Raw genomic sequence first — 17,966 nt, forward strand, 5'->3', positions numbered from 1 at the left:
GGAGGGGCAGAGTGATGATCAATCGACACGATGTTTGTCGGTAACGCTATGGACATTTGGAAAGAGTTCTGGAACGGAAGTGCATTCATCAGCAAATGATTATCGTTAAGAACGGCTGCGATCATTATTGTGCGCCGATCCATGGGTTTCTTGGTCTTATCGGGGAGGATCTGGCTGGCAGCCTTCGATGCTTCACTGTGCAGCTTGTGGGCCGTCTGTAAAGAACTAGTGCTGGTTAGTTACACCGCTTCGCATCCGGCCAACAACCCAACGGTATTGGTCACGTTGATCGACAATGCCGCCGCGTGGCTCAAGGTGACATTCCGTGGTCACAGTGAGCAGTCTCCATCCGTCTGCATTCCACATTTGCACTTCCGTTCCACAGATAATCCCAACGAACTCAGCCGACGCTTCTTGACCGCCGTCAACGATCACTGTCCAGAAGTTGCGCAGCATGTCTACGCAAAGGTCACGGCTCTGCATGCACGATGGAAAGAAACGCTGGCCTATCCGGATGAATGGGTCGCTTTCCGATCATTCTTGAAAATGTGGGTAAAACTGTACAGCAAAAGTAACCTGTTATTTAGCATGCTCAAAACAGCGCGATGGACGTTACGCACTGTTACTGATTTACAGCTTCAGCAGTTTTAATCCCCATCATACCTCAACCTGGTGGGAAGAAGCGGACCTAAGAGAACTTGACGTTTTTGTGCTGAGTCGATTTGCCCTGCATTTTCTGGATGGATGCCACACCGATGAAGCGAATGATAGTTAAATTAATAGGACCCGTCTGCGAAACTGAGCAATTAGCAGTACTGCACAAAATATGTTTAGCTTCGTTGGACGCCTGATTCAGGGAAAGACAGGAGAAAGCCGATCTACCGCCTTCTTGAAACAACGCATTAGTCTAGCGATAATGAAGGGAAACGCTGCCGCAGTTTTAGGCACTTTGCTGGCAGAAGTAAATTTGAGGAAGGGAATGATTTTGGTTGTTTTTTGAATTTGAAACCGTAGTATGTAATCATTGTTGTTGAACACGAAGGAAACCAATTAAGCATTACTATTTTGATATTTCCTCGTTCACAGAATCCAGCGTTAAGAATACGAGTAACAGCAGTGGCAAAAGTGCAGTAGTAACCATAGTAATTGCTTATTCCTTCTACGCAATTTGCTAAAATTCGTACTGGTTTAGCTGTGTTTTTTCGGAACATGATTTACGAAAAATTACCAAGTGAGGGGTAAGTGTTTTAGTAATTGCTTGTTAAGAAATTTCCTAACCGTTCGATTGGCTTAAATCTGTAGGTAAAGCAAAGGTTGGCTTCGCTGACACCACTAAATACCTGTAAAGTACTCGAAAGAGGGAAAAGACTTTTGCGTATCTTAAAGAAAATAATTACTAATGTTTTACTCCATTGGACAGCAACACAAGTATCAGAACTGATTGCAGAAAGTTCTGATGCAAGTAGTCAGATAGCAGCCAAAGGTCAGACGCTGATCAACCAGTATTCGAATTTGCTGTTAAAAAATTTTTCGGACAAATCCCCCATCCTTCGTCCGGCACTACACTTCTACCGATTACCCTTATACAGGACGGCAGTGCAATTTCGAGCGGATGGTGGGGGAGCTATCCGAAAAATTTTTAAGCAACAAATTCGAAATCAGCGTTACTGATTCACCTAGAAGAAGTGTGCAAACTGTTGAAACCAACTTTTTTTAAGTTTGACTCTATTCCTACCACCCACGGTATCGGTAGGGTGCTTGGGCCCGGCAGTCAGAATTTCGTTTTAACCTTTTGCAGTCTTGGGAAATAATTTCTAGATCCGAAAAATGCGTTGAATCACCGCTACCGCTACCGTCGTTTGCTAATATCCTCGCGTAGCCCATGATAGCAGATACCCTTTACAGCAATTACAACCACTTCGAGATGATGTGGCGAATGTTCCTATGTTTCACTGCGCTGCGATGCATTTTGCGTTCTACAAGTTCAACGTTGGTTGTCGTGTGTTTGTGCGGGCGGGAACGGATACGATCGCCTTCATTTGCGCCGAAGTGAACGATGGCGCCTCTGGTCATAGCCTCTTCTGGAACAGCGATTTCCTGGAAGAATCCTGCCGCAGCTGTCTAGCAGAGCGACATTCTCGGCCAATCGATGCGCTTAATAACTTGACGATGGGAATGCTTCAGTATGGTCCGCGTAGTAATCCGTAAATACAGAGGCGCATGATCTTTTACCTTACCGGTTTCTTGTGCTTTCTCGTGTTCCCATGTTTTGTTAGGTTTTATACTACAACTGTTTAGGTAGAAGCATTAATTAACAAACGAACTGAAGGATGTTTTCAGGAATTATTTAAATATTCGGCTACCAATCGGCTCTCTGCTATTCCAGCTACCAATCTTGCATTAACTTCATATACTTCTCGCGCTGTATTTCCAGACGTGGAATGGGATTGGGAAAGACTTAAGGGGTTTGGCCCGGTATATAGCACCAAATTTGTACACATCCACGGCAACTTTCGCTGTCGCGCACTCCCGAACACTTCTTTGCAATGCTTTATGGTACTTTATAGCCAAAGGAATCGTATACATAGACGAACAAACCGTTTGTGCGCGCAACATCCGGTTCAGGAGTTACCTGCGGAATCCTACCAGAGCCTTGGTAGATTTAAGGCAGCTTTAAGCTGTGTTGATTCGCAGTAAGTAGTGTCTTTTAAAAAGTTCTACCACGCAAAGCACGTGTTGTTGTTGGAAATGTAAATACTTGCAGATTTTTTGAAATACGATTATTTCGATGTTTCTTGTTTGTCATGACGTGATTTTATGACGTGCCTATTGCCTCGAACTGTGCTTTCAGCTCAGATTGTGTGCGGACGTTAAACCATTAAACCAAATTGCTTGCATAACATAGGATAAACTCTGCCTCCGCCATAATTATAGAAGCTCTTGAACTTTCTTTGCGTCAGTGAAAAACTCATAATAGCCTGCAAAAGCAACGAAAGCTACTGTACAAGAAAGCCAATAAACAGCTTACTTATAAGAAAACGTGTGTACTCATAACACAGTATTGTATGCGTATATATCAGTTCTAACCCTACCCGTAGGTTCTGGAAATCTGGAGATATTAGCAAAATTTGGTAGTTAGTAACTCTTCAGTGGCATTCGCTTTTCTGTGGCCCAATTCAACCCCCATCCACTTCAGTCGCAGCTCACGAGAATCCGTCCAGATAATGTGAGGCAAACCGGCTCAAAGTTGAAACATCAAGCCTTCTCAGATCCGCTCCATCCCACCAAGCATCAGTGTGCTCGCGACGAAAACTGTTGAAACTGTATGTAACACAGTAACAAAGTGAGCGTACTACGTATGTACTTTAATATTTCTAAAGTACAACAGTAATTACAATAAATTTCTTACAGTTTTAAGAACATTCAAATATGGATCGAACCAGCCGGATAGGCCAGTTTCTTTTTCCAGCGCGCCTGCATTGCCGCGACCTTTTCAAAAACATCCTGCGCAACTTCCGGGCAGTGATCGTTGACGGCGCTGAAAAAGCGCCGGCACTGCTTAGCAGCATTTTCCGTCGAGCAGAAGTGCAGATACGGAATGCAGACGGATGGAAACGGTTCTTTCTTCTTGGCAACTAAATAAAGATCGCGCAGCGATAGCGCTGTTTTCCGTACATCCCACTCAGTGGTGAACTTTCATCTAGCGACTAAAGTACGTACCCCTCATATGGACCGTCGTCAAGTCCTGGACAACAATGTTGCCGACTGGTTCCGGTTCCCTTGACAGTTGTTCAGTTAGGTAGCTTTGGCACGCTTTCCTTAGACAATCTTCGTCCCAAAACATACTACGCCCCGCGGCATCTCCGTGCACCTCGGCGCAAATGAATGTAACCCTATTGATTCCGGCTCGCACAAATACCCGACAACCAACATCGAACTCGTATAAACCCCCATCCGATCATGAAGCTCCATACAGTGAAAATAAAATGTACCCCCTGCAGCACTCCTTCGGAAACGACATCCTGCACTGCATGGGTCATCAGGGCCGAGAAGTACCTGACAGTTGGGAATAAGGAACTTGGGCAAGAAATGCACATGCCGCAACTGATGCGCCTTATCGAAAGCGACGACATGCTTTTTGTACACGAGTCCGCTGACTTTTACTGAAAAAACTTTGCTCCGTTTCCGGTGCCGGCAACTCTTCGGTTATTTGGTAATCCGGCACGATACGGCGTTCAGGAGAAAGGTTGTGGTCCGGCAGATCCAGACTAACAGCGTAGAACATGCCGTTCAAAATCCGAATCGTGGTGGCGGACCGGAAAGTCAGCGGTCCGCCAGTTTTGTCATGCAGCGCAGCGTATAGGCTAGGCAGCGGTGCCCCCATATAAAAGCTAAAAGTTCGAGGCGGCCACAGATGGTTAGCCGGGATCCATTGGGCACCGACGGTGGTGGCATCGCAGTCAACGAAGAAATTATCGCCGTCAATATCCGGGACGTATCCCAGCCATTGTCGCGCCGCACCAGCACCGTGTTCCCGTAGCTTGTTTGGCGGTTAACCGACTGCATTTCCCGAAACTAGCGTAATGTTGGACCCATGTCGATATTTTGGAAATGATCAGATCAGCAGAATGAATCAGTTCTCGAAGACTCAAATTTAGGATTTAAAATAAATATATACCGTAATCAATAATGCACTGAAACAACCAGAAACCTGGGAAGAACTGGCCAGTTGTTTCGAAAGTGGCGCTTTATGACACTGTACCGTACAATGTCCTCAAATTAATATTAGTGCGGATGGTAGATCGCTCTGGCTCTTCCCATGTCAGGTGATACGTAAGTCTGGAGTATACAGTATGCTCCATCTAAATAATAGCGATTCGGCACAACTGGTGTGCAGTCGTCGATCGAACTCATTCAACTCTAGCTAAAAATCGAACTCATTGAACTATTGATACATTGTGATACTCCACCATACAAGAGATTTATTGGCTAGTGCCAACACTTGAACTTTAATCAACAACAAAAGCTGGATTATAAGTCCGAAGCATTAATTACTAGCCGGCGATAAAGCGGAATCTGGAGTAGAGTAAGAAAGCTCAAACGTGGGATGATGTGCCCTATAAAGTATCAAACCACGCAGCTGTAGTGAGTGTAGTCCGAATCATCAACAACCGATCAATTTAATTTCAATAAAATTACAGCGCAAGCAAAATTTCAACCATACAATACTGTTGAATAAATTACTGTGTGTAACACTCAGTCCCTGTAGTATACATCCAACACGGCGAAAGTTATCTTGTTCAGCCTTGGCAGTTCCATTTGCCGTAAGTCAACATCATCCCAGCGCTGCGGACTGCCGTCGTCGCGGACGCTGTTGAGCCTGATGAAAACACCACCAGTTGAATTTTAACTGATGTTCGTTTCGCTACTTATTTCGACATAATACCCTGCTGTACTTTCGCCATACTCACATCCGAAACAAGCTGCGAATCCACGCCCAGTTGTCGGGGTAGGGCAACATCCGCAACCAGCGCGCATGCACCGCTGTGACCTTTTCCAATACCCGCTGAGAAACGGCTGGACAGTTGTCGTTGACCGTGGCTATTAAACGTTGACAATGTTCGCAGCTGTCTCAGTAATACAGCAACGAAAGAACGGAATAACCACATACAAGCGCCCTTTATCGTCCTCCCGCGATCGCAAGTAAGTGATTTCGTCCTGCGGCCATGTCAATCGGCTTTGGAACACTGCCATGTGGATGAGAGACTTGTGCCCGGTCCGCACGCAGGCGGTGTAGTTTATTAGCAGCAACTGTTCACACAGGAACATCCACTGCGACAGGTTGTAACATTCAAACTGGCCACTCCGTTTATTCAGTTCCACCTGCATGAAGGAACTGCTAACCCACGTGCTGCTCTCGTAACAATTCTTGGCGATGATCAGTGGCAGACGAATGCCTTCTTTTCCAGTGCATCGTAAACTGGCCCGAATTTCCATGCGAAGCTCTGCCCTTCTGGATCACATCTCCTGTCGCCCGGCGTCTTTTCGTCTACTAACGCAAGTGCGCGAGTTTCAGGGGAAAGGGTTCGTCCCAACATCGTTGCCAGTTTATAGTCGGTGACAGCGTCCAGAGCAGGAAATAGGGAGCCATCCCAGTCCTGCTTTGCGAACTGGGAAGGGATGACAAAGATGATATGGCGATGCCGGACGTAGTCGCGCGAAATCAGCCTCCACAACGCGCATACCCTGTAATTAGTCATATTTTGGCTTTTAGAAGTTCTGTCAGGGTTCTCGCTAGAAGTTTACAAAACTAAAAAACATTAACATTAAAAACTAAAAAGCTTTAACTCAGCAAATATTTATGAATACGACGTCTGGGTTAATGTTATCAACGGTTGTCTTGTCGATGACCTTTGCGTGGCCTTTGAGCAGAAACATAATTATGTTTTCTCTGCCACATTAAGCCAATGGTTACGCAGCAAACTTACTGGCTCATGCGTAACTGCGTAATAAGGTCCACTGCCTGAAAAACACTGGCAGTAATCGCAAACGGAAGGCCGAAGATGGGAATATCATTCACTTCTGCAAAATAACTCCAATGATAAAAAACTTTTGTAGCGTAGTTGGACAAAGGAGTCCCTATTTCCTTACATTCTATTAGAACTAGGAGACAGAAACACCGGAAATCCCGAATACGGGTCAGATTCTCTTTAATTCAAGACCGAAATCTCAGAAAGCCAGAGAATGACATCATCACATTAGCCGTCACTGCGCTTAAATAGCCTAAACTGGGCTATCTGTACTACCCGTACGTCTCATACAAGTGCACTCGTACATACGTAAGCGGCACCGCCGCTACACTTTTAATGAAAGAAGGGAGTAATCTTGCTTTATTACAATGTTGCACTTACCGTGTTGCGACGAGACCATTGTCAAGCTGTCTGCCACAGTTTGGTTGGCTTGTACCGAATCCCTTGACAGTTGCTCGATGAGGTAACTGTAGCACGTTTCCCGTAGAGAGTCATTAGTCCAGAACATGCTGCGTCCCGCCGCGTTACCGTGCACTTCGGCGCTAATGAATGTGACTGTGTCGATTCCCGCTCGGACAAACACTCGGCAACCGACATCGAACTGATATCCATCACGCCCCGTGTGTGACCATTCCATGCAGTGGAAATAAAATTTATCTGGCGCCGCGAACCTTCCCATCTGACAACTAATACTGCACGGGTCTCCAGGTCTGAGCATTACCTGGCAAGTGGGAACCAGAAACTTTACCATGAAATTAACATCACGCAACAGGTGCGCCTTTTCGAAAGGGATGACATGTTTCTTATACACATGGTCGCTTCCTTCACCAGAAAAGCTGCCTTCATCGTCTGGCGCCGGTAGCTGTGCGATAAGCTGACACTCAGGCACAATGTGGCGTTCGGGTGAAGCGATTTGGTTTGGCTGATCCACACTGACCTCGCAGAACATGCAGTACAAGTCCTCAAGGAAGGCCGCGGGACGGAAAACAAAAGGTCCGCCGGCTGCATCCTGCACCGCAGCGTGCACTGCCGTATTGCTATGAAATCTATGAGCGAATAAGGGATGATGTGGCCACAAATACTTAGACTGTATCCATTCCGCATTGACTGTGCTGGTGTCGAACTCAATGAAGAACTTATCATCGTCAATATCTTGCACGTATCCCAGCCACCATATGCCGTTGTCGCGCTGCACCAGCACGGTGTTTCCGTAGTTCAGTTGGCGGGTACCCAAGCGCAACTCCCGATAATAACGCAATGTTGGAACGGGTGCCATGTCATTGCTTCCGTCTGGAGAAGGTCTTCTAAAATTAGAAAATATTTCCGTACTCAGACTAAATAAAATCGGCTGAATTTATGGCAGTGCCGGCAGTACAAAATGAAACGATACTACGTATATGGATGGTACTATGCGAAACCCCATAGGCTAGGCTTGCAATAGACCACCAGAGAATATGGTCGACTAAAGCAGACGTAGGCGCCACAGTTCTGAGAAAATGCTTATTGGCTTGTGGTTTAAAAAACGGCTCGGCCTAGGACAAAGTCATTAGAATAGACCAAGCGAAGAAGCGAGAAAAGATCAGGAGTGCCTACTCCGCTGAGCTAGCATACGAGTCTGCGGAGAAACGGTTAAAAATGTTCCAATATAAATGATAACAATTCTTGCATGCAGGATGTTCGAATTTTCGTAACGGTAACCCTCAATAATATATTGTGTTTGAATGTTCGGTGCCTTGACGGAAGCAAATGTCTTAGCTTACAAACTTCTAATAAATAATTTCTGCGTTGAATTTCTATTCGTTACGTTGTGCACTCGTGTAAATATTTTTTTTAAAAAGTTGCATCGGTTTCGCCAAATTGTTTTGTGTAACTCTTACAGCAAACGCGTCCACCTATGTTGTACCAGCATTTACTTCAGGAATAAATTACATAAACCATCAAAGGACGCTAGTCTGCGCTCCCTTCTAATGAGCGGAGCCGACGGGGCTACGTGACCTATTTACACAGTTGTTTCTTGGCTTGGTCATTTTTAATGGCTTTGTTTCTAATGGCTTTGGCTAAGAACAGTTCAATAAGCAGGTGGCAGACACCGCCAGACAGAAGTGCCTCATTTACTCGCGAAGGAAGGGAACTCGCTTCGACGGAATTATGATGCTTGAGGCATTGATAGTACGTTAGCAAGATTGAACACGTCTCTCTGCTGCAGGCGCCGGATTCGATCCGGCTTCAGACATAGTCAGTCAGACAAACAAAAGACCTTTATTAGATTCTGTCTCTCCGATGATATTTCTGCCTGTGCTGCGTTTTCATGCAAACGCAAGAACTAGTTTGTGTAGTGTGCAGCACTTCGATGTTCGAAGCAGGCTTACTTTATGCTATTAAACCGTAATTTACATCACGTTTGACCGTTCGAAGTTAAGCAAATTCATACGGTATCAACATTTATTTATTAATTTAAGTAACATATCAACATGAATGCCTCACCAAGGTATTTTCGAGAGCCGCACGCGCGTGAAGTGAATTACGGGAACACTGTGCTCGTGCAGCGTGATAGCGGCGAGTGGTGGTTGGGCTACGTTCAGGATATTGACGGCGAAAACTTCTTCGTTGACTTCGACTCCACCACCATCCCTGCCGAGTGGATCCATTCCAAACATCTCTGGCCACACCACTACCTGTGTCGCCAGGATATGGCATGCGGGCAGTCGTTTCCAGTGGCACTGCGAGCTGCCGACGACGAGCCAATGGTTTTCCAAACCGTCACCGTCATGAGATTCTTGACCAACTGGTTCGCCGTTGTTCGCCTGGATAATCCGCGTCCAAGCAGTGTCGCCGGCTCCTGCATCGTACATCAGTCGCAGTTTGTCGCACGGTTGCCGGTGCCTGACGGAGAACCCAGCTTCTTCGGGAAGAGTGAAGGATTCCTCTACCGAAAACACATCGTCGCCTTCGACCAAGCTCACCAGCTGCGTGATGTCCATTTCCTGCCCAAGTTTGTCGCACGCTACAGCAGCGTAGCGTCCAAAGGTCGTGATAGGGTGTGTGATAGCAGCTGCCCGTTACAGCAACTACAACCACTGCGAGATGATGTGGCGGATCTCTCCATGTTTCACTGTGCGCATTGTCTGTTCTACAAGTTCAACGTTGGTTGTCGTGTGTTTGTGCGGGCGGGAACAGATACGATCGCCTTCATTTGCGCCGAAGTGAACGATAGCGCCTCTGGTCGTAGCCTCTTCTGGAACAGCGAATCTCTGGAGGGAGCCTGCCGCAGCTGTCTAACAGAGCAACAGTCTCGGCCAACCGATGCGTTTAATAACTTGACGATTGGAATGCTCCAGTATGGTACGCGTAGTAATCCGTAAATACAGATGCGAAGTTCTCACATGATTTTTGCATTACCGGCTTCTTGTTTTTTTTGTGTTCTCTAGTGTTCTCTTATGTTTTCCTAGGTTTTGTTCTACGTTGAACTGTTTAGCTAGAAGCATATTAAATTTTAAAAAAATGGGATTCGAGATATTTTCGGGATTTATTTTGATATTCGACTACCCATCTCGCGCTTGCTTCATGTATTTCTCGCGTTGTATTTCCAGATGTGGAAGAAATTCGCTTAGATGAGCTTGCGCATCCGATTTTGGCTGGGATTCTTCTTAATCTGGATATCGTTACCCAAGTACGAATAACCAGGTAAGTTAGCTGCAGCGGCGGAGGAGGCTGTAATGTAGGATTTCAATATAAATAGTCGCGGATGTACATTACATATCTGGGCTTGAAGAGTAACAGATATAAATGTATTTAGATTAGGAAGGCGTAGCTTTCTTATGAAATGACCATATACAGTATGTAAATCTCTCATAACACGGCGTCTAAATTCTTTTCGAACAAAAGCACTAAAAAGCTGCCAGCGATGTAACCTCATGCTGCCAGCGCATGGCAATTTGTGTGAGTGGTCAATGTATGATGGCTGGTCAATAGTCTTGCAATAAACATCAAGTTGTTGTTGACACTTGCGTTGCGATGCTGATGAAATTCGGAAAACCATTCGATACAAAGATTGCCAGTTTACGGACGTGACGCTGTTAACGCCTTTTTTATTTCCATCAGGGTTTGTCCAGTGTGGAGGCAGTTGTTGAGAGAATACGCTAGCCATCGGGACATTGTCATCGACATCCGCCGCCTTTGCGGACAGGAGCCCGATACGGCGGACTTCCGCTTCCACTACTACAGTTTCCAGTATAAATTCGTGACGATCCTGGAACAAACTGTTTTGCCGTGCACGCAAACACTGACTGTAATGGAAACGACCCCGACATCATTATTACTTCGACAGTCCTCCTTGTCTTCGCCAAAACTCTGGATTATAAAGAAGTTATGTGAAGCGAAGGGCTTTCGCCTGAGCACGATCATCCTGAAGAACGCCTTCGATGGCGCCTACTGTCCCGACGGCCGCGTCCTTGATCTGCGGAGGAATTATCGGAATGGGACCTATGAGTGCAGTAGCATGTCCCAGTTGTGGACGATGTGTCGGGAGTTGGTATTGATCAACTACACCGGGTCCAACTTCACCGGGCATGGGTCTATCTTGAACAGCGTATTCGGCATCGACGACGTGCCCTGGCCGGATTTTGACAACGCGCTCCGACGATACGAAAATAATGCCGAATTTGATGTGCGCATTCCGCTTATGCGCTTCCGCTGCACGGAATCGGCCGCGGAACACTGCCGACGCTATGTAACAGCGTTAAACGATAACTGTCCGAACGTTACTCAACGTGCACTTGAAAAGGTCTCGGAAATGTATGCCCGCTGGGTGCAGAAGTTGGCCTATCCGCGTGAATGGATCAATGCACGCTGGTTCTTCACACTGTAAGTAGCCTAAAATTTACTGCAAATGACAGAAAACCCTTTGTCTGTCAAATGAAAGGTCGTACAGGGGAACCGACTATAGTCCGAAGTTATGATTAATAATTTCTTCTTGCAGATTCAGTAGTTTTCAGCCAGAGCACAGTGAAGAGTGGTGGACTGAAGTGGACATGAGGGAACTGGACGTGTCGACGCTGAGCAAGGTGTCGATACACATACTGGACGGATGCTACAAGGACGCCGACGAATGTTAATGCGGCCGAGCCAAAGTGCCCTAGGACGCTTCTTTCTTTTTGAGAAGCCGTTAGAAACGATGTTTTAAATATACTTGCTACGCTGTTTTATAGTTAATTTCTGCCGTGTAATATTTGCAATTCTGGACAATATTGCCTCTATTTAACATACGCGATTATGCAGTTGTTACAGTTTGCTGTTTTTCATTAGGCGTTAGAAAGTTTTCTGCGGCGTTGTGCATGGTACAGTAATTGCAGCTTTTTCTGGGGTCTGGGCAGTCTGCATGTGGTGTGAGTGTTGACACATTTTGCTGACAGCAGGAAAATTAAATACTCGTACATCTTCTGTGAAGGATTAAGATCATCGGTTCAGTTTTCGTCATCCCCATTCGGTCGTGTATTCCTAAATGCGCATATTAAAGCTAATGAACGTTGTTTAAGCGGCTCACCATGTTGTAGTTATCTCTGTTCTAACTCTGACCAGCTTACCATGAGCGCAGCATGACTGCCAGCCCGATTGGGCACATAATCGGAAGCTGGCCAAACTGTTTCTAATTCTGATATTAGTTTTCGCTCTTACATGTTAGTCCGTTCGTACGGGACGTGCTAATAAATTAGGCCTGTGATTTGGCCGGACAGTGATCTGGGTGCTTTTCGATTTTTGTAATCGTAATCATAGTTGCCTCGTGACCTCACATCCTTTTCGAACCTGAACATTCGCTTGCTACCTGGAAGCGCTGTATAAGCAATTCCAGTTGAGATGCTCTAAAGAGCATCGTTTTAGTATTCACCCATCAAGTTGAACGGGAACCGGAAACAAAAAACTCAACAGCAGCTTATAGAAACACTATCACGCACAATCGCAACCACGCTGGGCAACAGTGTGAGCCAGTCCGATGACGGAACACAGGACGTAAAAACGTCTCAGCTAATGCGCGCTAATCCGCAAAGGCAGGAACTGAGGGACAACAGGAACAATATGGAAGCGGATGAATACTGCCTACGTTACGCTTTATCTGGTTTTGCATTTGCTTGCTTAGCATCGGATAAATTGTGCCAATGCCATAATTACAGAAGCACTTAAGACTTTCTTTGCGTCAGTGAAAAACTATGATAGCCTGCAAAAGCAACGAAAGCTATAAAAAAACCAATAAAAGCTTAGTTATAAGAAAACTTGTGTACTGTACTAATAAACCAGTATCCATTAATGGTTCGCCCCTGTTGTATGCGTATCCATCAAAGCCGCTGTCAGTTTTAACCCGAGGTTCTGGAAATCGGAAAATTCGTGGTTAGTAACTTTTGAGTGGCATTAGCTTTTCTATGGCCTAAATAAACTCCCATCCGCTTCACTCACGGCTCACGAGCATCCGTCCAGATAATGTAAGGCAAACCGACTCAAAGTTGAAACATCAAGTTCTCTCAAGTCCACTCCATCCCACCAAGCATTACTGTGCTCGGGACGAAAACTGCTGAAACTGTAACACAATAACACAGTGAGCGCACTTTATTCTAAAGAACAACTGAAGTTACAATAAATTTCTTACAGTTTCAAGAACGTGCGAATACGGATCCAACCAGCCGGATAGGCCAACCTTCTTTTCCAGCGCGCCTGCATCGCCGCGACCTTTCCAAAAACATGCTCCGCAACTTCCGGGCAGTGATCATTGACGGCGGTTAAAAAGCGTCGGCACTGCTCAGTAGCGTTTTCCGTCGAGCGAAAGTGCAGATACGGAATGCAGACGGAAGGAGACGGTTCTTTCTTCTTGCGGCTCATCTGCTTGTGCAGACTGCCGATCAACACGAGCAGCTGAACCGAATTGTCGACCGGATGCGACGCGTTGTAGTTAACCAGCACCAGTTCGCTACAAAGGGCCCACAAACTGCACAGCGTTCTGCACCGATAGCTGCCATCCTGATCATTCAGGCTGAGATGCAGAAACGCCGCAATCGGCGCACAGTGATGATCACAGCCGTTCTTGACGATAATTTTGTGCAAATGAATGTCCTTCTGCTTCAATATCCTAATCATGAGCAACAGCTTTAGGGATAGACAGAGCGAGTAGGAATCACAGAAGTTATTCTGTCCAGCATCAACCAGCGTCACCGTTCGCGTCTCCTGGCGAATGGCGCGGTCCCACAGTGTTACGAGCTGGTATTCGCATCTCTGGTGTTCCAACGGAAATTCTCTGTTCCAGGGTTTCCGTGGACGCAACGGGCGGAGATCGAGAGTGATGTGTTTTTTACTGTCGAATCCATCCAAAAGAAGCTGCCACAGTATGCACACCCTATTCGAAAACAGGAAACAGACCAAAGCGTTGTCACATTCAGCTTGCGGTGAAGAAAATTAATCAAATTTGAAATACATTACTTGTTAGTACCAGAGTGAACATTTTTATTAGTTTGTTCAAGAGCAGACAAAACCCTGAGGCACTCGCTAGTCTGGCCAGATAATAATAAAAATTACAAAAAACATACTGTGTCTATATATGCATGTGTCTATATATGCATATATATGCATACTGTATCCATATATGCATTTATGCACCAAAGTCTGCTGTAGTTAGTTTTCTGTTCTTAAAAGTTCAAAATCGAATAAATTATTACATTAAACATATATTATCTTAATGTATGCACTCGTACTCGTCAGTCGTAGCTTAATATTAACGCATTGATATTTTTTTCGGTGATTATATGTTATTGTTCCGCTTTATGTAAGCGGATGTAAAATTAAATCACCGTACTTTTGCAGCAGTTAACGGTAAATCAAATTACATTGCTCCTGGCACTCTTAATGCCCCGTTTTCCAAGAAAATGTGCGCCTAACTTACCGACTGGTTTGTGATTGCGCGACGATATCCAGGTTAAGTAGAATGCCCGCTAAGATTGGTTGCGGAAGATCACTGATGTGCGTTTCGCTGGCACCTGCAAAACAATCAACTACCATCAATATGAGTTTCAGACGGTTTTCGCCGTCAGCAGAACTGAATCTGATTTTTTTTATCCTGACGTAGTGCTACGACATAATTACCCGGTTGCAATGATAAATAGACGAATTTTTCGATAGGCAGGATATTAGCTTCTCTCGACTGTTGCGCAATCATAAAATCTTTACAGGCCTCCTTCAGAGTGTCTTCGTCCCAAAACATGCTGCGTCCGGCTGTGTCATCGTGCCATTCCGCGCAAATAAGAGTGACCGTGTCGGTTCGCTCGCACGAACACCCGACAACCGATGTTAAAACGGTACGAGTGTCGGTTGTGGTGCTTCTTGTCACAGTAGAAAGCAAACGTGTCGTTGGAACCCTGAAACCTGGTGAAATGGCAGCTGGCATCACACGGGCCTTCGTTGCCCAACTTAAGCCGGCATGTACGGATTAGAAACTTGGGCATGAAATGCACTCCATGCAACAGATGCGCATTCTCGAACTGAATTGTATGTTTCCGGTACACGAATCCGCTGCTCCTGCCGAAGAAGCTTGGCTCTCCGTCCGGTGCCGGCAGGTTTGCCACAAACAGGGATCCGTGCACGATGCAGTTGCCGGTCGCCTTGGCTGAATCCGGATTGTAGCAGCGAACAGCGTAAAACATGAAGCACACGTTTTCGACGTTTACTGCCGGTCGGAACACCAGCGGTCCATCCTCGGCGTCGCGCAGCGCCACTTGCAGGGTAGCGACGTGTGGCTGATGACGCCTGGGTTCGTAGAAGGAGTGTGGCCAGAGATTTCTGGAATGGATCCACTGCGCACAGACGGTAATGGAGTCGAAATCAACGAAGAAATTATCACCATCAATATCCTGGACGTATCCCAGCCACCACTGGCCGTTGTCGCGCTGCACCAGCACCGTGTTCCCGTAGTTGATCTGCCGTGCATCACCCGCATGCAGCTCATTAAAGTAGCGTGTAGTTGCGTACATGGTGCGGTGTTTGGAAACCAGTGGCAAAACGCTGTTATCCGTCAGTTAGGTATTCCGCGCCAAACTGATCCTGCTAATTTGCTTCGCACTGCATTTTCTAATTGCTAGTAGCGCTCCTAGTGAATAATAAATCAGTCCTAATTTTAAAGCGGAGTTCCTATGCTATTAGAACCAGTTGATTCAATTCAATTGCTGTGCCATGATGGTTTCTGATGTTATCTTGATACTTGACCACACACGTAAAAGACATGTGCATAGTCGCAAGACAAAGCTTATATTTTATAAGATGTGTCTGTGAATCGTTTAATACGCTATCTTATTCTGTCGTTTCCTGGCTTTACGGAATAGAGGCCAGATACATGGAGTAGAGAGGTCTTTTGTTCACAGTAGCTTCTCCAGCGTCCGTATTACTGGTATTTAACGAGCTATGGTGACCTGATTGGTTCACGGATAAGTACTCGTATATGTGACAGAGAACAAATCAAAATCAAATCGGCATTTTTCATTGCAATTTATCATTTTCTTTTGGCAGCGTTTGTCAAAAGAGAACCCCAGAATAAACGGCACAGTTTATTTACAGCAGTGAGTGAAAAATCTCTAATATCCGCAAATTATTTGTACAGAAGAAATTGTAAACACATTACTGTAGATAATTTAAAGAAAGAAACAAATAATGTAAAACCCATCCACCAGTTACTCTCATTCGCAGCGCAAGGTTCTGCGAACGAGCGGGCACTAGTAAAACTTGTCAGTTAGTAACTGTAATCCCGTGCTTTCTAGTAATTCTACAGGTGGCCTGTTTATACAGCATCCGCTTCTTCAACTGGCAAACATCCATCCAGAAAATGCAAGGCAAACCTGCTCAGTATCGAAACGTCCAGTTCTCGCAGATCCGCTCCGTCCCACCACGCTACAGTGTGCTCCACCCGAAAACTGCTGAAACTGTAGAAGATTGAGAAGAAAATTAAAGCAAAGTGAATGCGCACGTATACATTGCAGTTGTGGTATCCCTGTAGGTTGTAGCTTATTACATTACGCACACTTTCAAGAACGCGCGAACAGCACCCCATTCTTCCGGATAGGCCAGCGTCTCCTTCCAGCGCGCAAACAGCGCAGCGACCTTTGCGTAGACATGTTGCGCTACTTGCGGGCAGTGATCGTTGACGATGGTTAAAAAGCGTCGGCACTGGTCAACGGCGTTGTCTGCCGAGCGGAAGCGCAGATATGGAATGCGAACTGGCAGTTGAGATTGTTCTTTGTACTCGCGAAACTTCATCTGGTTCATCCATCCTCCACTGCCAATCAAGGAGCGCAGCCGGATCGTGTTATTAGCCGGATGCGATGCAGTGTAATTAGACAGCACCAGTTCGTCACAGACCTTCCACAAATTGCGCAGCGTGTTGCATATTATGCTGTTATGAGGGTTATCGGGATCCTCTCGGCACAGACCCAGAAATGCAGTTATCGGCGCACAATAGTGATAATCACAGTCGTCCTTGGCGATAATCCTGTGCAGGCGAATGCCTTTTGGCTCCAGTATTGTATGTATGAGCCACAACCTGGACGACAGAGAGCGCGTATATTTGCCAGAATTGCGTTCAATGCCAGCGAATGCCACCGTTTGCGTTTCCCGGCCAATCGCTCGGTCGAGCAGCGTTACGAAGTTGTACTCTGTTTTGTTGTGTTCAATGGGAAATTCAAGCGGAAATTTGTCGTAGAATTTTCGAGGGAGAAGCGGGCCGAAATCGAGGACGATGTGCCGGGTGCTGCAGTATTTTTCCAAAAGAAGCGGCCACAGCATGCAAACCCTGGAAGACAGCGAGAAACCAGTTAATGCAGCATCAAAATAAGTTTGGTGAAAATGGTAATTGCTGGGCCTTGATACAATCTTTTCGGAATTAACTGATTTCAGCAATAGTTAGTGGAAAAACAAGAAAGAAAACATTTGCGTTTCTTGCTGTTCTATAGGAATTCAAGTCTTCATTTCAAAAGCATATGCAGACTGGATGCCTTCAACAACTGTGGTCACTGTGGCAGTTTCCAAATGCATTCGTAGACTGTCAGTTTCGTGTAGGATTCATTACCTTATTTGCTTATTATGAAAACTATAGAGCTGAATTACCGGCTTGTCCGCAACTGAGTGACGATATCCAGATTCTGTAGAATGCACGCCACGATTGGATGCGGAAGATCACTGATGCGCATTTCGCTGACATCTAGAAAATCACTTCAGGCGTATAATTGTCGTAATATCCCATATCCCGTTTTTATACACACTCTAATAGTTTTAATCATAATTCCTTACCGTGCTGGGGCGATCTATAGATAAAGTTGTCAATGGCCAAGCTTTCGGCTTCTCTCGATTGTTGCTCGTTCAGGTAGGCTTGGCAGGCCTTCTGGAGGCTTCCTTCGTCCCAGAACATGCTGCGCC

The 17,966-nt window shown here is 45.8% G+C and overlaps 1 protein-coding gene across 1 annotated transcript; it reads left to right on the forward strand.

Annotated features, from left to right (window-relative positions):
* The first annotated feature begins 102 nt into the window (after positions 1–102).
* On the forward strand, positions 103–796 carry LOC129583783 (uncharacterized). The gene is made up of 2 exons (XM_055475749.1): positions 103–548; positions 637–796. The coding sequence occupies exons 1-2, from the start codon at positions 142–144 to the stop codon at positions 773–775; spliced, it is 546 nt and encodes a 181-aa protein (XP_055331724.1). The 5' UTR covers positions 103–141; the 3' UTR covers positions 776–796.
* Positions 797–17,966: the final 17,170 nt, after the last annotated feature.

The sequence above is a fragment of the Paramacrobiotus metropolitanus genome, unplaced genomic scaffold, assembly GCF_019649055.1.
Source record: "Paramacrobiotus metropolitanus isolate TYO unplaced genomic scaffold, Prichtersi_v1.0 Parri_scaffold0000011, whole genome shotgun sequence".
In the NCBI taxonomy this organism is placed as follows: domain Eukaryota; kingdom Metazoa; phylum Tardigrada; class Eutardigrada; order Parachela; family Macrobiotidae; genus Paramacrobiotus; species Paramacrobiotus metropolitanus.